This window comes from Octodon degus, unplaced genomic scaffold (genome assembly GCF_000260255.1).
Source record: "Octodon degus isolate 3935 unplaced genomic scaffold, OctDeg1.0 scaffold00229, whole genome shotgun sequence".
NCBI classification, from domain to species: Eukaryota; Metazoa; Chordata; class Mammalia; order Rodentia; family Octodontidae; genus Octodon; species Octodon degus.
Window position 1 is genome coordinate 1,586,169 of NW_004524805.1, and position 22,692 is coordinate 1,608,860.

The 22,692-nt window shown below is 45.5% G+C and overlaps 1 protein-coding gene across 2 annotated transcripts in view; it reads right to left on the reverse strand.

Annotated features, from left to right (window-relative positions):
* Sash1 (SAM and SH3 domain containing 1) overlaps nt 1-22,692 on the reverse strand; it is a 184,277-nt gene that overhangs the window by 52,461 nt on the left and 109,124 nt on the right. For both annotated transcript variants that reach the window (XM_004645482.2, XM_023705788.1), the window contains 4 exons: nt 18,649-18,689; nt 16,226-16,312; nt 13,448-13,560; nt 7,258-7,359 (listed from right to left, as the gene is read on the reverse strand). In XM_004645482.2, the coding sequence (XP_004645539.1) occupies nt 7,258-7,359; nt 13,448-13,560; nt 16,226-16,312; nt 18,649-18,689 (343 nt within the window). The remainder of the gene's footprint in view (nt 1-7,257; nt 7,360-13,447; nt 13,561-16,225; nt 16,313-18,648; nt 18,690-22,692) is intronic.

Here is a 22,692-nt window from a genome sequence, read left to right on the forward strand (position 1 = left end):
ATACTTGAGGGGGCCGGGGAGATGGCTCAGTAGAATAAGTACTTGCCTGGCAAACGCAAGGGCCTGAGTTCAATCCCCGGTTCCGCAAAAAAAAAAAAAAAAAAAAACTTAAAAAGAAACTTTTTCAATCAAACACATCAGAGTTACTTGTTTGAAATAAATCAAGTTCAACCAATCCTAAAAGCAAGCAGAAGAGATGACCCGGACACCCACGGTGAAGGACACTGTCACTGCGGCACCTGTGAATGCGTACAATGTTCTCCCAATGTTATGCAGCTTGCATCTTTAGTTTTTCCTTGTGCTACAATAAAAAATTAATCCACTCACTACAAAAAGCCACTGTGTAAGATGGTGTGGTCTGGGCACACTTCAGAGTTACCAATAATCTCAGGGGAGCTGGCAGAGCGAAAGGGGATGAAAATGGAATTAAGGTATGTCATGCATAGGTACCAGCTCCACACAGGGCGTGTAGACATTAGTACGAACTAACATACTAACACACACGCACACATGAACTAATAAGAATAAAAAGTTTTCACACACACAAAAACAATGTCAAGCTAGGTATGAGGGCGCATGCCTGTAACCCCAGCACTCAGGAGGCTGAAGCAGGAGGATCTCTGGGAGTTTGAGACCCACCTGGGCTACAAAATGAGTTTACGGCCAGCCTGAACTGCACAGTGAAACCCCAGCTCAAAAAGATTAAGGGAAAAAAAAAAAAAAAAAGCAATTTAACCTACAACTATGGCAACCTTCTCTAAACTCAAATCTTGTGCCTTATAGGCAATGTCCACTATTGATGTAGGTGAAATGATTTTTAAAAACCTAAGGCTGGGGGCCAGCCAAATAGCCCAGCAGATTAAAGTGCTTGCTTAGGCAGATGCAGGGGCCAGGGTTCAATCCCTGGTGTGCTGTGCTGGTCCCACCCCCAGGGTGCACGGAGATGGTGATTGAGACTGGGTGTGGTGGTGCGCACCTGTAATCCCAGTGCTTGGGAGGCTGAAAACAGGAGGATCACTATGAGTCCAATCTGTATAGTGAGACCCTATAGACCCGGCACTAAATACATTAAAAAAAAAAAAAAAAAAAAAAACCTAAGGCTGGAAATGTGCTCAGTCAAAGAACACTCCCTTCACATGCCCAAGGCCCTGGGTCCCATCCCCAGCACCGCCAAAGGCAAAAATAAAACAAAGCAAAACCTCACTGCTGAAGAGGAAGTTCATGAGTTATAATTTTAGAAAGTCCCTAAAAGATTTTTCTGATGCCAACCCAAACATAACAGGGACATATTTTAGTTGAAACCTTTAAAGTCCTCAACTAAAAAAGGTCTTAAAATAGTGTTTTATAGAAGGTAAGACCACAGGGCATTGTGTGTTGCTCAGGGTTTTAGACACAGTTCCTCCACCTGGCTCTCCTACACCTCCAACCTGGCTAGTAGCAGTATTTATAGCTGGAAGGAAAGACTAGGATGAGACATGCACAGGCCCACTCCACACTCCTGACAGTCTAACACTCTTCCCAGATATTTCCCAACTCTGAAGCTCCCAAAGTGAAAAAGGGATCACTTCCGAGAGATGATTTGCTTGAAAAACAGCTCGCTTCACAAACACATTTCGCCACAGTTGCTTCACCCAGCAGATAGCTCCAGCCCTGGAACACAAGTCTAGCTTTTCCTGGAACACACGCTGTCCACAGGGAAGTGGCCAAAGTAAGAGCAAGCATACGCCTGCCCATGCGCTCTTGCACTCTCGGGCCTTGATGTGTCACGGCGGTTGCTTTAACTTCTTTATATATTTTATATTTTTAAATAATTTAAATAGCAACATAAGTGAATATTCTTTGTTTGACATTTTTGGGGAAGATATCTTAGTGCAAGCATTTTTTAAAAATTAAACTTCAAGCACTAGGTACAGATCATCAACTCTTAGTTCTTTATCAGCATTGTAAAAGCACAAACCCAATAATTGACCAAAACTTATGCTTTCCATAAAAGCTGTAAAAGCCAGTAAGGCACAAAGCATAATTTCTTTCCATGTCTTCTTAGCCAGAAGGTAAGCTGAACCACAAGGTAAAGAGTTGCTCGCACGGAATGACACCTCTTGTAACCTTCCCCCTGAGGAAGGCAAATGGAAGAAACAATTACCTCAAGAAGTTAAAAGGAAAATGCTGAAGTAAACACTCAGCTATGGAATAAAGTTCTCAACCAAAAGCCTTTTTTGAAACTCACTCTCACAACAGAAGTTTATTATTAATGAAAACTAGCACAGAACAGAGTCTTCTTTGGCAAGGAGAGGGCTATTTTTCACTTCCCCTGGTATCTATCTTTAGCACTTTACACTCTCGGAGATGTGGAATGTGCATATGGATTTATTGTGAGGCAACACGCAATTATCTAATGTCAGGCGTGGGGGTTGGGCACACTGTGAAATCCATGCAAATGAAATCCTAAGGCATGTAAGCATCAATATAGGCATTGAGGTCTGGTGACAAAGGCTTTATGGTCCCCGAAACTTCCATGGCCTGGACATTTTTGACTGCAGCCAGGGGGCTACTTACATCTCAGTATAGAAAGTAATCATCAGAAAGCCGAAAATTACCTAACTCTTGATGGCTGAAGCAACACACAGTAGGGCTGACCTGAAATTACCGGCTGTGCGAAGGCACCAGATCCAGAATAATGCAAGAGAGTACTTCGGCTGGGGTGTCGCTGGGACTGTGCACAAGAAGGCTAAATCTCTAAAGTCAGGGAGGAGCAGCAAGAGGCCGACACCTCAGGATTACAACCAAATTCAAGGCAACATCAGGAACAAGGGTGCTCGCTGTGGGCAGGGTGTCGGCGAAGGTCAGCATATGAGAGATGTGTGCGGACTACCAAGGTTCTGGCAGCCTCTCTGTCTCCGGGCAGCCGTCGCCCGTGCTTCTCAGTGCCAAGAGAGGTCGCTCTGCAGACTACAAAAGAGCGGAAAGAGCATGCACCACTTCTGGCCCTTTGTCCAGCTAGGCAGCCTGAATTCATTTTCCAGCCATCTATAAAGACATGCTGTGGCATGATGTTAGCACAGGCAAGGCACCCACGACACCCTGAGTGGTGTCCGCCCCGGTGGTGTCATGATCACCTCTGCACTAAGGTGCGGGCCGAAGGGCCTTCCTCTCTGTCACTCTGTCACCTCAACATCCAGCATGACGCCCGCTCCAGGGACAGCAAGGGCCCCATGAATGTCTCCCAAGTACATGGATACAGAAATGGTTGAGAGGATAAAATGCCAGCCCTTGAGAAGAGCCCGTTTCATTCCGACCATTCACAGCTCGGTGACGGCTGTGATGGAGCCTCTGAACAAGAATGAACGATGGGTAACGCTTTCTTAGCAGCTCGTACAAAAGGCCAGTCGTACCCGACACACATGAACTGTCCCAGGCGAGACGAGCGCTTCTCCCGGCAGTGAGCGCTGTGAGGTTTAACTACACTCCTGTTTCTCTGTGAGGACAAAGTCTTCGAACCCGTCTCTTGAATCATTTGCTATTAATCAGGACAGTACACGGCGCGCCTGCTATCAAAAGGCCTGCTATGGACAACTGCGGCTTTGTTCTCTCATCCAAGTTGGGTTTGAATCACAGCAGTCCCGCGTTACTATATTCCTCAGGATTCTTTAAGTTTATGATTTACATTTTTATTATGTTACTTTTAGGGCTTAGCATAAGAGACCCAAAAAGGCACACTGAAAGCCACAGCCATGGCTCTTTTGATTACCTCATCGTCCCAGGGTGCAGGGTGGCTAGCCTATGACACATTTATTATTATAAATGTTCATGTCTCAGTCTCTTTCGCACAAAAGCAAATCAAGCAGCACTCTCAAGATTCATAATCCTTGCACTGCAACGGAAAGCTGGTGTTTGTTTCAGGAAATCAAGGAAAAGAAAGAGGTTTTATTTACTTCTGATAAGCTGCCATTTGGTGCTTAGAGGCAAAGAAAAGACCTAATGTGTAGCTGCAAGGCACGAAATCTGCCTTCAAAGCAGTCAGAAAGGATGAACATTCAACCACCATCTCTTGATTAAACATTTCGGTAGGAGCTGGACCCCAGGCCAGGTGATCACCCAAGAGACAAAGAGCACATCCACGGGGCTGAAGTAGGTGCCATTCCTTGAATGACTCTGGGGGAGCGGTTACGAGTATCAATTCAGATCAACAAACATATTGAGTAGGAAACTGCAAAGATGCTCACAGAGACTAAGAAAAAGTTTGATCGAGGAAGTTAAAAATTAAGCTCTCAAGTTGAGGAATGCATAGATTTCTCACTAAGAAAAATGCGAAAGGCACATCGTGTGGAGAGGAGACTGCTTGAAGTTAAAGCACACAAGTGAAGCAGGCAAGGTTTGTGCAGTGATACAGGCGAGGTCCAGTGAGGCTGGAATAGAGGGTGCTGGGTGTGGGAAGGAAGGATGAGGTCAGAGAACGCGAAGAAGGCCAGAGCACAGAAGGCCCCAAGTGCACCGAGATGCTTGGAATTTATCTTATAGAAATGGGAAGCCAGGAGGTTTTTAAAAAACACAACATTGCAAGAAAGAAAGATGTGCTTTTAGAAAGCTGCCTGGCGATGTAGGGTAGGAGCAAGAGGCTGAAGACACAGAGATAAAGGGGACTCCAAATTTTAAGGAAGAGATAACCTAACAAACAGAACAAAACAAGTACATACTATGTTCTACACTTAAGAAAAGAAAAAGATAATCATTTCCATTCCTTCTCTGAATAGTTTAATGATGGCACCATGTAACGTGTATCTGAAAATATTCAGTTTTAATTCCTATAATCCCTAGCAAACTCCTAGTTTAAAAAGCACTGTTTTGAACACATTAAAACAGCATGAATAATAAGTCACCCAAATTGAAACGGAAGATGTCTAATTATCTTTTTTGCAGATGATATGATGTTATGTGGAAAGCATCCCAAGATCACACACACATGCGCGCGCACATCATTAGAGCCAATAAATTCAGCAAGGTTACAGGATGCAAACCAGCACAGCGACAATCAGCTGCATCTCTATACACTAGCAATAAACAATCTAAAAAGGAAATACAAAATATTTCCACTAAAGCAGCAAAAGAAATTTGTAAAACTCAGGAATAAATGTAACTATCAAGGCAAGACTTACCACTTGCACACTACAAACACTACAGAAAAAGATTTACAGATGCATAAATAAATAGAAAGATATCCCAGGTTCACAGATAAAACTATACTCCTCACATGACAACAATACCCAAATCTAGGGGCCAGGGAGATGGCTCCATAGAATAAGTGCTTCCCTGACAAGCACAAGGATCTGAGTTCAATCCCCAGCTCTGGAAAAAAAAAAAAAAAATACCCAAATCTTTCCACAGACTCAATGCAATTTCTATCAAACTCTCCAGGGCACTTTTTGAGGAACTAGTATAACCCATCCTGACATGCATGAAATCTCAAGGGTTACCAAACAGCTAAAGCAATCTGCGTGTGTGTGTGTGTGTGTGTGTGTGTGTGTGTGTGTGTGTGTCTCATACTTCAAGGTTTCAAAACTAACTACAAAGCTACAGTAATCAAGAGAGTATGATAACAGGAAAAGGACACGCAAATAGGTCAATACAGGTCGATGTAATAAAACAGCTCAGGAATAAATTCTTATAAATATAGTCAACTAATTTTTCAAAAGTGGCTCATACTCCAAAGGTCATGACACACATCTATAATCTCAACTATTCAAGACAATGAGGCAGCAGGATCACAAGTTCAAGGCCAGCCCGGGCAACATGGTAATAGCCTGTGGGGCGGGGCATGGATCTTGGTGCAGCTCATGGTAGAATGTCCCTGGGTTCAAGCCCAGATAGCACTAGGAAACAAATCACACAGACAAACAACAAATGCCAAGATCACTCAGTGGGATAAAGGACAGCCTTTTTAACAAATGGTTTGAGGAAAACAGAAAAATGAAGTTGGAGCCACACCTAACATCAAACATAAAACTTAACTCAAATTTGAGTCAAAGACCTAAACCACAAAACAATTAGGAGAAAACCTAAAGTGACATTTTCTTCATACTGATTTTGCAATGACTTCTTAGATAGGACACCAGAAATCAACAGGACAATAACAAAATAAAATGGATTTCAACATTTGAAAGTTTTGCACATCAAAGACACTGTATCAAGAATGGAAGAGGATATTTATAATTCACATATGATTTAAAAAGTAACATTTACACTATATAAGGAACTCCTTTAATCCAACAATAATAACAAAACAAAAAAATTACAACTCAAGAATAAGGAAAAGCTTTGAGTTGACATTTCACCAAAGACTTATGAACTGCCAACACGCCCATGAAAAGATGCTTAATATCTTTAATTATGATAGCCATTAAGATGATTATTATTTTTAAAAGAAAAAATAAAAATTATGGGTGAGCAAGCAAAGAGTTTTTAATGTTTATGGACTGCTGGGGGAAAAAATGATACAGCTAACTACAGAAAATAGCGGTTCCACAAAAAGTTAGAAGCAGAATTACCATGCGATCGAGAAGTCTAGCCCTAGATAGAACCCAAGAGCAACGAAAGGACTTGATGCCTGTATACTAATGTCTCACAGCAGTACTGTTCACAAAGGTAAAGAGTGGAAGCATCACAACAGATGGATGAATAAGCAAAATGTAGGATGTATCGTGGAATATTATGCACCCATGAAAAGCACACATGCTGCAGCAGGAATGGGCCTTGAAAACATTACTCTGGCTGACACAAAGCAGACATAGACAGGGACAACTGTTGCATGATTCACTCCTATCAGGTACCCACCCAGAAGAGTCAGAGTCTTAGACACAGACTGGAACGGCACCAGGGGCCTGAGACAGGGAGAAGCCACTATTGGATGGGTGCAAAATCTGTTTGGAATGATGAGAAGCTTCCAGCAGTGGTGGATTATGGGTTGGTTGCACACAGTGGGAACACGCGTGATGAAACTGGACGTTGAGAGGTCATTAATGTGGTAGCTTTCTATGATGTATACTTTACCACAAGGAAAAAACAAGAACAACGAAAAACCCAAAGTACTCTAGCATGGAAAGCACAATTCTTGACTATACGGGAGTCTCTATCAGACAAAAGGGGAAAAAAATACCTCTAACAAACTTTGCCAACCCAAGGAACAGCCAGAAGCTGCAGAAAGAATACTGGCTGTCCCTGGTCAGTGGAGGGGCTCTAGCTGCGCAGGGACAGCAAACTCACGTTGCAGGTGGAGGAGCCGTCAAAAGTCGGATAGGAACCATCTGGCCAGTCGGTGGGGTCCAGGGCAGCTGACTGCCGGTGCTGGGCCTCGTACTCCTTGAGCTGCAGCAAAAGAAACAGAAGACTTGAATGAAAGCTGGCCATACGCTGTCTCCAGCCAGCAGAGCCCCGTGGGCACCTTGGTGCCAGTGCTGGTGATGAAGTGCCAGCTGAAGACAAGCCTTCAGAGGCAGAGGGACAATGCCCTGCCCTGCAGGGCTCTAGCTACATCAAGGGGGCACGCACAGCGGACTCTTTGTCCTGTACTCCACAAAGAACCTTGATCTTTTTTTCCCTCCAACATCCTCCATCATCAAAACCCACCCTTTTTCAGTGCAATTACAAACTTCAAAATAGAAATTGTCTGTAGCTTGCCCTCTAAGTCATTATTTTGTAACTCAAAAGTATACTCTCTCTTTTGAGGAGGAGACAAAGATGGAGACTGCAGACACCCCAGGAAGACTCGTAAGAAGTCACCTGCTCTTTTGAATCAGGCCAGCAGCAAGATCAATGTCACCACCTAACCAATGTCAGAGGTCGTACTGGGAACCCTCAAGCACAGGGAGGAAAGGAGACGACTGAAGGTCACCAGAGATACCTACATTTTGGGTGCGGAAATTAAGTTGCTATTTTTGAAAATACAGAAAGGCACGTGAAATGATACAGAGAAGTGAGCAAATTTAACTCAGCAAAATCAGATGAAGGCTCTTTCAAAATAGTATCCTTGAAAAAGCCCAGGTATCCAGTTGTAAAAATGGAGAAACTGAAATCTGCTTAATACAGCTGTGACTGCATTCAAATTCTACTGGGTAGCAGTTTTCAGATACGAATTTTTAAGACACCGAGTTAATCATGGTCTGTGCGTCCAACAAGGTAAACAGAACGGCCTGGCCCGACCCGTGTGCGAGCGTGAGGACAGTCTTCACAAAGCCACTGCGCTGACCGCAAGCCCTGCAGAAGAAAGCAACGTTGCCAAGTGCTCTTCTACCTAGGAAGTCCTTTCCGCACATCTGTGTGGGAAAGCAGAGCAGCAGTGCTGGCTGGATAAGGGCTTAGATACGACAGCAAACACGAGCTGGGAGCTCAGGGGCCATCACTTAACCCCTCTGTGTCTCAGTCCTTCCACCTAGGAAAGAGGGTTGGTAATAAATCTATCTCCCAGGCTCATGGCTAGAATTAAGCACGACAATGCAGCGAAGCTCTTAACACACTGTGTCTATGTAACAGTTACCAGGACAGCGCTACCGTTACCACCCTTGTGGCTTCAGATAAAAGCCAGTTCTGCTCTCCCAGTAATTCCATGTGTTTTCTGTTTGGGACAGTAACCATTTCAATCTTCCTCATGCATTAGGACATTTTATTGCCCTAATCTTTACAGTCCATTTATGTTATATACCAGAATGATCTTTCCATCTGGATATATGGTTTCAGAAATGCTACACTCTCCCTGTGCAATCGGGAACAGCTGCCAGACAGAAAACGGGATTAGCATGGGATTATTAGGGCTTCTCTAGGCCTCTGCTCCAGTTATATACTCCACCTCAGCCTCAACTACTTGGAGCCATCAGCTAAATTTCATGTTTAATGAAAACAAGGTACAAATCCCTAACTAAGAAGCCATGAGGAGACTTCATGTTTTAATCTCCTAAGGATTTTACTTTGACTTTTACACAGATGCAGCCCTGTAGAATCACATACATACTGATCAAGTAGACAAACTTATAGTATTCAGTAATTAGAACACGTTATACAAGCAGTCTTCAGTAGTAAGACTTTTAAAGAAATGAAATTATATCGTGGTCACAGATCACTCTCGCTTTTCATTAGGTCACTGCCAGTACTGATGTCAAAGGACACAGCTTAATCTTCGCTAAGCACTACGATTCAGAACGACAGGTTTGGTTTTGTGGGGTTTTTTGTTTTTTGTTTTTTTGGCAGAACCTGGGATTGAACTCTGATCCTTGCATTTGCCAGTCAAGCGCTTATCCTACTGAGCCATCTCCCCGGCCCCTGGTTTTGTTTTATATTAAGATGTGGTCTCCCTGCGTTGCCTAGGCTGTTCTCAAACTTGCATTCCTTTTGCCTTCCCTTCCTAGGCAAATAGGATTATAGGCCAGGCCTGGCTTAATAGTAGTATTATTATTATTAATTTCATCATTTCAAGGCTTCAAACCTTCATTCCTTCCCTGCTCGCCTGTCCTCACATCTCACACAAATCACCCAGGTAAACAGCTAACTTCTAGATTCCAGCCCCTCACTGGGCTTCCTATACCCTGCAGGAGTAGTACAAGATGTGAATGCCCCAAAGAGCTAGGCATGCTCTTCGAATTAGAACACACCTGGAGGCTGCTACTGCTTAGAACCCACGGGTTGCCTAGGCCTCCCTCAACAGACTTCTGCTTACCTGTTCTTCAGCTCGCATGCCTGCCTTCCCTTGAGCACAGGCAGCATCTGTCATGGCAAGGAGAGCTGACTGGATTGGGGGACACTCATCGATGAGTGGGCGAAGAGGAAGCAGGACCTGGGGGAGAACTGGTCATGGCGACGTGTGTGACCACAGGACACTAACTGGTCCCTGACCTCTTCCTCTCTGGCTCTTCCCCTGCGGGGGCTTCTGGCTCACCATGCAGCGAGCACCTCTGCACGTCGCTCTCCTGCTCACCTCAGGCCCACACAACGGAGCCAGCAGACCACTAAAGCCTCTGAAACTAGGAGCCCAGTAAACAGCTTCCTCCTCTAAGCTCCACATCAGGCGCCTTGTCCCACCAACGGGAATGCAGACCTATACCGTGGCCATCATAAAACTATTAGAGAACGTTTGAAATGCCTTCAGATTGGATGGAACTATTTCATCAATGAAATGCAAAAAACTATAAATTGACTCTTCATAAATCACATATTCAAGGCCAGTAGACTGAGAGCAGTTTTGTAAAGCCTTTCTCTTCCAGTGCTTCTGCAGTGCGCAGTGCTGCTTCACATGCGAGTTCCCTACAGCCTCTTCCACCTTGATCTTGTATCTGGGGAACTGGGTTTTGAGATATGTGAGTCACTGCTGTACAATCGACAGTGGGGAAGTATTATTAATGAGATCAAATCCACACCATGAAGGGAAGAGGACTAACCTGTCCTGGTTCGGACACAGGCAAAATTCCCCAATACAAGGACAGCCGACGGGGCGTGGACAAACCCCTCTCCTCACAATCTTGGTGTACGCGTCCATCAGGACCCAGACCCCGCATACTGGAAGGCAGGCGCAGCCACGGTCCTGGAGGCATGCTGTGCTCCATCTCAACCTGAGGGGTCACAGCGTGCTCTGGAGGACTGTCTTATAGAGATCAAGTAAATTTAGAGCCCTACACTGGTTACAAGTTAAAGGAAGCAGATCCACCTGCATGCGGCTTCCTGTTCCAGATCACACTTTCTTGAACTGGTCTGTCTCTGGCTAAATGAGTTCCATTTAGACATTAGTGATAGAGGTCTGTTGCCTAAGAAGAGCAATCAAATAAGTGTCTCTGATGTTTTGTCACCTGTCACAGACACCCAGCCTTGTCAGGAGAATTCAGTAAAGGGTGGACACTGTCACTACTGTTTTTCATCTCTGGGACGTCTGTACTCCTGCTGTCTCTGTGAGCTCTGTGAATGTGCTGAAACTGGGCCCAGGCTGCCCCGTAGCAGCTGCCAGGTACAGGACGAACGGCGCCATGCAAACCTGCACGAGCCGCACCACTGTCGTAGGACTTCTAATCTCTTTTCTGTAGAACGATGTCTGGCTGTGAAAACTATTCACATAAATTGCTTTCTCCACCTCTTCCCCAAGTTTGAGTATTCCTGTGTTTGTGTTTCAAGGAAGAAACAAGTGCTGGGGGTTATAGTGAAGACTTGTAATCTCAAATTCTCAACAGGCTGTAGCAGGAGGACTCCTAGATCAAAGCCAGCATGGGCACTCCGCAGACTCCCTCTAAAAGGGGTATGTAGGTGGGGGTGAGTGCTGAGGACTTAACTCAGTGGTAAAACACTTGGCTAGCACGTACACCGCCCTAAATTCAATCCCCAGTACTGAAAAGGAAAGAAGAAAAAAATACACTGTCTAAACTGGGCTTTAGGAAGGCCCAGGAAATTAAACACTTTCTCTTGCTTCAAGAAAACTGCCTGTCCCCCAGACACAGATGCTGTAATCTGACTGTGGACATCTTCATTCAGTTCCTTAGTTTTGCTATTAAAAAGCAGTGCAGAGTGCTGGCAATGGTCTAAAGCGCCTGCTTAGGCAAGCTTAGGGAGGTGCAGGGTTCACCACATTTCAATCCCGGCACCACATGCCATGCCAGCCCCGCCCTCAGGGTGGGCTGAGCTGGCAAAACAATAACAACAACAAAAAATCAGTGCAGCAGCATTGCTCCCCGGAAGAAAATAAACCTCTTATTTACCACAGAGAAACTATGGACTGGCCCACTCTTCTCATGCATTCTCTAGGAATTGAGCGGAGTATTTCCCAAATACCACCGCATGACCAAGTGATGTCCAAGGAATAGAAATGTAAGAGGGACTAGCAGCTGTGCCAGGTGGTCAAAGGCACGGGTAAAGGTCCAGGTGATGAGCCATATGGACCTAAGGTAGTCACCTGTCACCCGCTGCCCCACCACCTCAGTGCTAACCCACATGATGGTAGCAAGCCCAGCAACAACAACCCCACCTCTGTCACCACTCTGTCTGCTCACAGGCTCTGGGGCCGGGGTCCATCAACGGGTCTCCTCTGAGCCCACAGAGGGAGAGGGGCCCACAGGTGCATGTCCCACATAGGTCCCATCCTGGCTTTCCTAACCCAGCCTGTTCTCCACTCACATGATACTGCTTCTTCGTACAACAAGAACAGATTGTCACAGCAACAGGTTTAAAACATTTTAAGAAGGTACTGAAGCTTAGAGCTAGGGACACTAGCTAAAGGGTATACGCTTGTCTGTTTCAAGGTATGTGATCTTCACGACTCCACCTAGTGGCTGCTGGGCTCTGAGTATTTCCTCCATCCTAGTTACGGGGAAGTGAGTCAGCCATGAGGGTGGTGTCAGGAGGTGGAACTTGGGGGAGAACAGGCTCTGCTCCCATGAGTGGGATTCGTAAGAGGGTGAGTCTAGCCTCCTTGTCCCTCTTGGCCCTTTCCTCTTCCACCAGGCGAGCGTCTAACCTCCCTTCCCTCTAGAAGACGAGGTGTGCGAGGCACATCCTGGGTGAGGAGTTCGGCCTCCTTCTCACCAGGGCCAAGGCCAGCATTCTGACTTCAGATTTCCCAGCCTCCAAAACTGTAAGCCACTACCTTGCTCATCTTTACAAATTACCCAGTCTGTGGCGCTCCACTGTAGCAGCACAAAATCAGACGCAGGTAAAGTCAGAATTCATTTGGTGGCTCCTTAGTGATTTGGAGGTTTTCATTTGTTTCCTGCCCCTGCTATTCATGACTTTTGTCTGTGCTGTAGAACCCGGTGTTTAGAGTGAAAACCGAGAGTCAGTCAGTTCACTGGTCATCCGTAGGCAGAAACTACCTTAAATTACCACCTCACTATCCTAAGTGGTGCTACTATTTACGGTACTCCAGTTTCCTAAAGGTTAATTAGGCATCTTCTAGTGCCTAATTTAGTATTTACTTAGATATGAAAGTAACTAAAATCTTAACATATACTTGAAGCTTACTTAACCTTGACATTTTAAAATTGATGTTTATATTTAATCACTGACTTTTTAACCACTGATTATATTCTTAACCCTTTTCAAATGGCTTGTGAATTTTCTAATGATATTAAAGAAGGTCATCTTCCTCACTAAAGGAGTCTACAGATCAAAAATTCATTCATTCATTCACTGAATGGAGAAATTTCACCTCACAAAATGGGACGCTTGTATCAAGTAAACAGAAAGGAATAAACATGTTAGCTGAAAAAGTGGGGTGCCTCAAGACCATCAAGATCTCCCTGAAATACTGTTGTGGGGCTGAAGATGTGGCTGAGTGGTGGAGTACTTGCCTAGCACGCAAGGCCCTGGGTCTCACTCCCAGCACTGGGAGAGGTGGGTGAGCAGGACCTCTCTCCTTGGATGCCCTCAAGCATGATTAAATGTGAGGAGGCCAAAGTCATGCACGGAGACCAGGCGTCCGCTCTCTTACCCTAGCAAGTGCTTCTTCAATGGTGATCATCTTCTCTTTGACCATCATCATTAGCTGGATCCGCTCCTCGTCACTCATTGTTATCTCACTGGCCACATAACCAACATCTTCTCCTGGAGATGGAGGACAGAGAACAAGAAGAGTGAAAAACAAGAGACCACAGTGACTCCCTAGTCCGGAAGTCCACCTCCAAGGTAAGGGAAGACGGCTCCTCACAACGCTGTCTATGCTGTATATTACTGACAGAGCCAGGGTAGGAACGCGCACTCCCACCCACATACACACATCTCTACCTCGGAAAGAGACTCCAAGGACATGCGCATGTTACAGCAGAGGCAAATCCTTCAAGATGACCTGAAACTCTGAGAGGCAGTCAGCTTTGGGAAGACAGCCGGGAGGGAGCTCCTTGGTGGAGAAGAGGCAGAGACCTAATTTAAACTCCCAGTGGTGGCCAGCATGGTCACCACACTCCCTTTGCTGAGAATTCTCTGTGCCCCTCCACTTGAAATATGAGTGTGTGGGATGCAAATATGTGAGGAGTGGGAGCAAACCCTCTGCCACAGGAGAGAAGGCCACCTCACGGAGCCACGTCCCACCTTGCAGTTTGTAAAACTCTCCATTCTTCTAAGCTATCTGGCTGTGTTCCTCACAGGATAAGTTACAATAAACAAAATCACAGATGTGAGGCACGCTGAGCACATCGGAAGAAGGGGACTGCGGCTGTTTACATCTGGAAGCATTAGTGCCATAAATAAGTCCTGAACTATGAGCGAAAGTCAGCTTCCACTCCAAACAGAAGGCAGCCAGCAGTGCAGAGGCACAGAGAAGCCCGCGCGAGGGGCCTCCCAGGGCATTTTCCTGCACAGCACACAGGCTGCAGTCACCTCTTGCATCTGGAGCCCCGGGGACCAGCTGCCCCTGTGCTCGGCAAGACAGGACGAAGCCCGCATTCCAGCCCTTCCTCCCCTCCCCTGCTGGCCTTCCTCAAACACAGCTCACGTGCTCCTGCTGCTAGCACAGTGCACGTGGCTTGCGTTACTCGCGTTACTCTTGGTGAGGAGGCGCTAAGCAAGCCTGCCACAGACTGGACCAACTTCGCAATTTATTTTCCCATCTCATGTCCATCTTGGTTCACGCACACCAGAAATGCCCGTTCTGTGCCTTCCGGCTTTCAGCACTTGCACAGGACAAAGGGCAGTGTGGGCCCGGGAGGGCTGCCCCCGTTGCCTCTGATGGCGAACACAGTGATGCCGTGCTGGCTTGTTCTACTCATTCATTCATTCATTCATTCATTCATTCACTCACTCACTCACTCACTGATTCAATTCAGGGTCTCACTATGCAGTTCAGACTCTTAGTGATCCTCCTGTCTTAGCCTGCCCAGCATGGCATGTGGTACAAGGGATCAAGCTCCAGGCCTTGCGCTTACCAGGCAGGCGCTTAGAACGCCAAGCTTTCCCCCCAGCCCTGGCTTGTTCTTTAACTAACCCACTGAGCTGGTGAACCTGGCTTCCTCCTTCTTTGCTGTCTTCCCATGTCTCTACTCTCTTTTCTCCAGAGCTTGCTTTCTAAACAAGACTTTTAGAATACAAGGTTTATTTTAAATCACCAATGACCCTGGGTGTGTACCCAAGGGAAGAGCTGGGCTTGTTTAAGAATAACTCCTTTACGGTTAGACAGTTTGGAAAACGCTCGAGTGTTGCCCAGGAAGCCAGGCACCCACAGGGCCATCTGAGGTCCACAGCCACTCCTCTGTGTGCTGGCCGCATAGCACAGCAGCCACACACATGATTTTGTGAAGGGAAACAAAGAGCATCTGGGGCAAGCAATGAAAAGGTTCCATCTACTGATAACCTCCCTCAGCCAGACTGGAATCTGGAAGTGGGTTTGCTCTGGTTTCCTCTGTGAATACTGGCGAAACATAAATTACATAACTAGCCTCAAAGGGATGACATATTTACTTACTATCTAAACAACAACAAAGGACACAGCCCAGTGTAGGGTGGGCCCTCCCCACACAAAACAGCAGGGCAAATTCCCATGATGTCAGATTGTTCGAGTCTCCAGGGGTAACCAAGCCACAACTGACCCTGCCCCAGAACAGTGTCAGAAACACAGCAGAGTGTGAAGGCCCTGCTTGGGAGTGTGGACAGCAAGGTCCAAAACCAACAAATGCTAAGACGGCCTTGGCTCTCTGAGGGTAAGACTTGGCCAGGATTAAAGCAAAGCCCTTTAGAAGGCTGATATGAGAAAGAACACTGTGGATTGGGTCTATGATGTCAGATCTAGGAAAACAAAACACTGCTAACTGCTGAGGGCTGGTACAATAGCTCAGCAGACTAAAGTGCCTGCTTAGGCAGAGTGCAGTGGCAGAGGTTCAATCCCCAGTGTGCCCTGCTGCGCGCCCACCCCACCCCCACCCCCGGGGGGAGGCATCCTGAGATGGTGATTGAGACTGGGCGTGGAGGTGCGCGCCCATAATCCCAGCACTTGGGAGGCTGAAAATAGGAGAATCACTATGAGTCTGATCTGTGTAGTGAGACCCTGTAGACTCTGCCTTAAATACAAAAAACAACAACTCTTCCCACTCCATTTTGAATTACACAGAAATGACCCGGATGAAGTCTTAAAGTAGCAGTAAAAAGGTCAGACAGTTGACTGTATTCCAGGCTCGTGCAGTGCATTCCTCTAGTTCCTGACATCTAGCAGGATTAGTGCAAGGCTTTATAACATTTTAGAGCTAAAAGGGCCCACTGTCCACTAGCTGCAGCACAGTACCTTTTGAAGTCTGTCTCATTATTCCTTTTTGGTTCTTTCGGAAGTTCTGCCAGAAATACTTATTTTTCTTCTTCCAATCTCCTTTTCCTGAAAAAAGAAAACAAAAAGAGGAAGAAAAACCACAAGCAATAAATTCATTGATAACAAAAGTAGCCTTTTCCTTATACTGCAGAGCTTCAAAGAACACTGTGATTTCCCAAAAAAAGTTTTTCTCTTTCAGTTCGTGAAAGACTGGGAAATGCCTATAAAGTTGTTTAAAAGAAATGCAAATTTCCTAGGAGCAAGAAATTGTACAGTAGGGTTAAGAAGAGAATAAAGAAACATCAAAAGGGCAGGGAAAGCATGCATTTTGGAACTCTCTTTGATGTTTGTTTAACTAGTACGCCTCACTCTGCCTTGCTTTGTGGTCTACTCTGCCCCCTTTGGTCCCAGCCATAATTATTTCCACTACACCACAAGCAAAAAACGCTAAGAAGTTAACTTTGTCTTGTTGTTGTTGTCTCCCCTTGACTTGTTTCTGTTGCTCCAGATTTTGTGAAGGAGCAGCACAGCGGACGTCCCGTGGGGCTGTGAGCAACAGAGCCGACTCAGCGCTAGGGTGGGCAGGGCGGGGTTGGTCCTCCCTGTCTAGCTAGGACACGGGAGGGCCACGAGTCCTCCTCCGGCATTCAGGCCACAGGGCACAGCGACAGAAGACTTCAGTCCTCTTGTGTTCTTTCCCAACTCAGCCTTTCTCTAACTTCGACAATCTCAAGTGAAAGGCCAAGGACATCACAGGAACGGGGATGGGTTTGTTGTTTAACAAAACAAAGAAGCGAAAGGCAGAGGTGGCAATGTGTTAATGGCCTTAGTGCTGGACAAGCACACCTGGAGCAGAGGTCTGGTGGCTGCTTGGTGTGTCTGGTGGCTCCACGGCCACAGCAACCCGGGCCAGCAAAGCCGTGGTGTGCTGTCTAGACTGGTGGTGCCGGGCGCCGGTGCAGGGAGCAGACATGTGGGAACACTGCTGCGGGGCTCCCAGGCCAGCAAGGGTGTCATTTGTCAAAACAGGATGCCCTCATTTAGGTCCTGACAACCGCTAGCACCATGGGAATGAAACCAGAGCCTTGGCCCGCGATGCATATGTATTCAAGTCTTGAAGGCAACTCTCAGTGTCTGCTGCCCTTTGGCTAACGTGAAAGCCAGGAAGGCATAAAACAGACCTTTTCTCAAATAACTTGGGAATATTCATTCTCTACCTCCATCCCTCCCTTTTCCCTCCTTCTGTGTGTGGTACTAGGGGTTGAACCCAAGGCCTTGGGCATGCTATGACAGTGCTCAACCACTGAGCCACACTCTCGCTGAGCCTTTTTTCTTTTTCTTTTCTTCTTTCTTTCTCCTTTGCTCCTTCCTTTCCTCTTTTTTCCCCTTCCTTCCTTCCCTCCCTCCTTCCTTTCCTCCCTCTTCTCCCTTTCATTCCTCCCTTCCTCCCTTCTTCCTTTCCTGACAGGGTCTTACTAAGTTGCTCAGGATGGCTCAAACTTGCAATCTTTCTGCCTCAGTCTCCTGAGTAGCTCGGATTATTGATGGGTGCCGCTACAGCTGGCACAAAACATTACTTTTCCAGAACTGCACCAAAGAGAAAAGCCTCGGCCCTAGGAATTATTCTCTCTCTCTCAGGAGACTTAAGAAAGAGCCACACTATAGCCACAATACACCTATGCTCACAGCTATGTGTACTTCCTTGACTGTAAACTATTTTCCCCATCCCATATTCATGTTGTTACATGGAGAAAATGACAGCTATGCTTCCTCAGCACATAACAGTGCATGGCATTCCAGATGACCTGCCCTCGTTTGAGGACTTCAGCTACTAGTGGCTATGACCTCCCTTCTCGCTGACCCTTGCTGAATTGCAAGTGGATTTTACGATCAAAGACACATAAAACATATAAAGCCATACTCTTTGATCAAAAAACTCTTCGCTGAACGATCTACCTGAAGGATAGTCAGGGTTACAGACTCAAGGACTTACACAGCCTTGTCATTTGCTTGTGATAGGAGGAAAACAATGGCAATGATCTAAAGAAAAAAAGTGTTAATTAAATTACAGCACATCTAAGATGCACTCAAAACTTCCTATTTGACAAATATGATTTTTTTAAGATCTTTTACTGTAAAGAATATTTAATCGTGGGGAAATGCTCATAACACTATCAACGATTCAAACTGTGAAATAGCATATAGACTATAATCCCATCTATGTCTTTTTAAAAACCCCCACGCAATGGAGAAAAAAAGAGAAAGCTGTGCATTAACATCTTAACAGGGTCTTTTAATGTCAGGTAGAAGGATTCTTGGCAGTTCCTATACTTTTGTATGTTTATACTTTCTATGAAGAATGAAAAGAAAACAAATAGTTAACAAGGAAAAGTGGTACTGACCTACAGAGCTGTCTTCAGAGTTTGATTTATGAAGAGAGGGCCTGGAAAAGAGACACAAATCTGATTACCAGGGAGCCTTGCTTTCGTGGGAGAACCGAAAATCCTCCTAACCAGCTTGACCCACCATCAATATTACCAAGAGGCGCCAGGGTCATTTTTATAGGATCTTTACCACCGTCCTTTCCCACCTGTCTGCTGATTCCTAGAAATAGGACTTAGGAACCATTTGTCAACATTTACTCAAGACTTACTCCTGAACGAGAGCCCTATCAAGTGAAGGGGACAGACCTCGCTAGATGATCAGTATCACTGAAATACCTTCCCTTGCTACAAACTACTAACTACACACGAAGTTCCACCACTAAAAATCTTTTGTGTAACTGGAAAAGAGAAAGCATGTAATCATGAAAATAGAAACTCAGGGCCACAAAGGCCACTTGGATCCAAAGTCAAGTGATCAGTTATTAAAAAAAAATAGTGATGGGGAGGTAGGAGGGCAAGGGATGCAAGTGGGACAGTTTGTAGCCACTCTAGTTGGTAGCGGCCAACTGGCAGGTACAGTATCCATCTTGCCACCTCTTCCAAGGTTCAAAGATGAGCCAGAAGGGATGGCAAGGAATGCAGTGCTTCCAGAAATGTGCCAGCACTTCTAGAAATATGTCCACATTAATCAACACATGACTGGCACCAGACTTGGCCCTGCACCCTATCCTCCACGCTGGGTGCCAGCTTGTCACAGATGATCTGGGTAACCCTGAACACTACAGAAAGTGAATACAACCTAAAACCAGTCCAGTAAACACCGCTCCAGAAAACACTTAGACCAAGACCAACTTAAGCAAGAAGCACAGAATGCAAAGGAAGTTAACTTTGGTTGTCACAAAAAAATGGAAGAACAGAAATTTCAACTAAGTCTTTCACACACTGAGTCTGTCAAAGCCCAGAGTGCAAGATCAACATCCCGAGACTCATCTCCAAGGACAAGGAGAGAGAAAGAACCTGCAGAACAGAAGCTGGGTCCTGAAGGGCTTGCACACTTGAATCTTCACTGTAAGTTTGCCATCAAGAAGGAAGATGAAGAGGCGTCGAACCAAGCAATCCCTGGTGTCTCAGCATTGGAAAGACAGGTTGGGAGGTCAAGACTGAGTCACATGGGAAAAATCAGAGGAAGAGAAGCAGAACAAACAATCTCCTAGCAATGGGGTGGTATCTGCCTCACAGTTAGAAGGGCCTCAGCAATGAGAATGACAAAGAGAAAGGAGAGGTGCTTCTTCATGCAAAGCCAACTGTAATGCACCGCCACATCTAGTAGCTGCTGCACTGGTGTTGGCAGGTGGCTGGGCACTCTGCAGGTATCATCCTCCTCCAAGTCTGGGAGGGAAGAAGTATTTCTGACCAGCAGAAAACCTTGTAAGAGTCACAGTTCTAGGCCTGAGAAGGTGGGAGCAAAGCAGAGCACAGAAGACCAGCAGCTGAGGACAAGGGCTAAATCTAAGGCCCCGTTGTTCCCCATTTCTGCCACACTGCCAAATTTTAAGAGACAGAGAGAAACCCTACCTCAGGAAGCGCTACATTCCTTGCCATCCCTCCCTCTTCGTCCAGCTGTGTCCACATGTAGCTCCGAGGATCCACTCACCTCCTGCCTACTCACACCAAATGAAAAAGCCACCTGAAGGGCCTTACGACATGGCCATTTCATGTTTTACATTATTCAGCCAAGGAGCACTGAATGCGATCATAAGCAAGGTACACAGATGAGTATAGAAAGAGGGATTCCCTGACTAAGGAGGGGCAGACATGCGGCGGGGGTGCCTCACTGGAAGAAAGGCGAGAGAAGGCCAGAGGAGAAGGACGAAGACAAAAGGAGAGGAGACGAGGACGCTCCTGGGGCCATGAGGAAAGGGCGGGCAGGGTGGGAGAGAGTAGACGCTCAGTGGGAGAGGCAGCAAATGCTTCGGAGAGAAAGAATGTTGAAACCAAGTTTGGATACCGAAAACAATCTTGCTTGGTTGCATTCTGAATTCAAAATCATGTAATGCACATCAATCTGCCTAACTTCAACTGGCCACCTCTTAGCAGTAAGTGCAACTGATCACTTAGCCGCAGAGTACTGAGCAGATCCCTAAGCACCACACACAGGAACAGCCTCTGTCTGGACGAAACCAGTTCACTGTGTAATTATGACTATGTATAAACTTTTACTTTCTCTAAAAGAAACATCTTCATGGGGAAGTGGCCTACCAAAGTACTGTTTTCCTTTAATCCTTTGCTGGTTTATAAGAATAAATCTAACAAGGTTCTAAGAAAAATTCTCAATCTTGTCATGTAAATCTCAATTTTATGGGAGACTTTGGTGTCCAGAGGTTAAGGGTGCAGTCCGTGATCCCACGGCCACTTGGCTACCAACTGCCAGCCGGGACTTCAGGCAGACAAGCTGCTGCAGCCTGCTGTGTCTTCAATATGTGCCCTATTCTCCTTAACATGAATAAAATTCATATAAAATCATCTCAATTGTATCCTTGAAAAAGTCAAACGATTCTGCTTTTTCAACTCATTATTTTATTCTGTCAAATGGCAATATTTAAAACTATAAAAATATGTCCAAGCTTACACTGCAGAGAAAAGGTTCTCATTACTATAGTTATCACAAAATATATTCTCTAAAGTTTTGACTTACAATATTTTTCTTTTCTTTTTTTCAAGTTACCACATTTTAAATAATTTCGTTCTCAGGTTTGGACAAGCCCAAACAGCATGCACTTCTCCCAGGTTGCCAGCAGATGGCACTACAGTCTCTTCATTCTTCTTGCTGGTGAGTGCAATTTTGTTTTTAAAATTTTGCAGGTTTACAGCCTACATACTGAGCAAAGAATAACAAGCCAATGTCTCCTAAGTGCAAAAGGCCCCTCAACTCAACTTGCAGGGCAGGAAAGTGACACTTATGAATTTGGATGCAGTGAGTTCTCCCTGCAGACAAAAACCAGACATGAAATATGCCTCCTTTCTCCTTGAGGCCCATTTTAAAATCTGTCCAACAGGAGCTGCAAATCAATGATGCAATCAAATTCCAGATTTGGATGGCAGAAGGTGTGCTTCCTTCGGCAGCACGTATACTAAAATCGGAATGGATGGCAGAAGGTGAAAGAGGTGATCTCCTAGTGGAAGAAATTAATGCTCAGAAGTCAGCCCAGAGGCCTCCTCTCTGCCCCTCCCTCTTCCTGCCAGAAGCTGAGCCAGAGAACAGCAGGTGCTGGCTGTGGCCTCTTTGAATCCATCACTTTCCCTGTCAAAGGACTAAAACGGAGGAGAAGTCCAGTAGGGTGTTGATTGCCACAAAGCATTAATTAATATCCCGTTGCACTCTGAGAATCTATTTAAACATTCAATAATCACCAAGTATTTATGCTGGGTATAGTGACACAGGCCTATAATCCAAGCACTCAGAAGGCTGAGGCAGGAGAGCCTACGAGTTCAGGGGCAGCCTGCGCTATGCAAGCAAGTTCAAGGCCAGCCTGAATTGCACAGCTAGACCTTGTTTCAAAAAAAAAAAAAAAAATGTTAATAATAAGCTGACCAAGACATCCTCAATTCTCAAATCCAGTTTTGAAGAATTTTTGAAAAAAAAAAAAAAAAAAAAAAGTCATTAAGTATTATATTTAAATTCTCAGAACTGAGCCTCAGTCTACCAAGGCCTTTTCACCAATAACTACTTTTATTATACCTTAAAACTGCTGAGGTGCGAACATATTTTCTCAAGACCCATACATTACTTGAGCTGGGTCTGAAAGCAAATTTTACTTAAGAAAATTCCTAAACTAAGGTTAATTAGATTTTTTTTTTAAATGAGTGTAAGGAACAGTAGCCTCAGAGCTTTAACTATTGTCTTTCATCCAATCCACATCTTTAACAAGCTCTTTGCTAAATGCTCTGTCATTCATTCTCTGAAGCCAGAGAATCCAAGACAGAACCCTGGTTGGGAAAGGGCAGAGACCTAGGTGAAGAGCTGACAGGCCTTCCCTCCCCACAACAGGGAGGGTGGAGCAA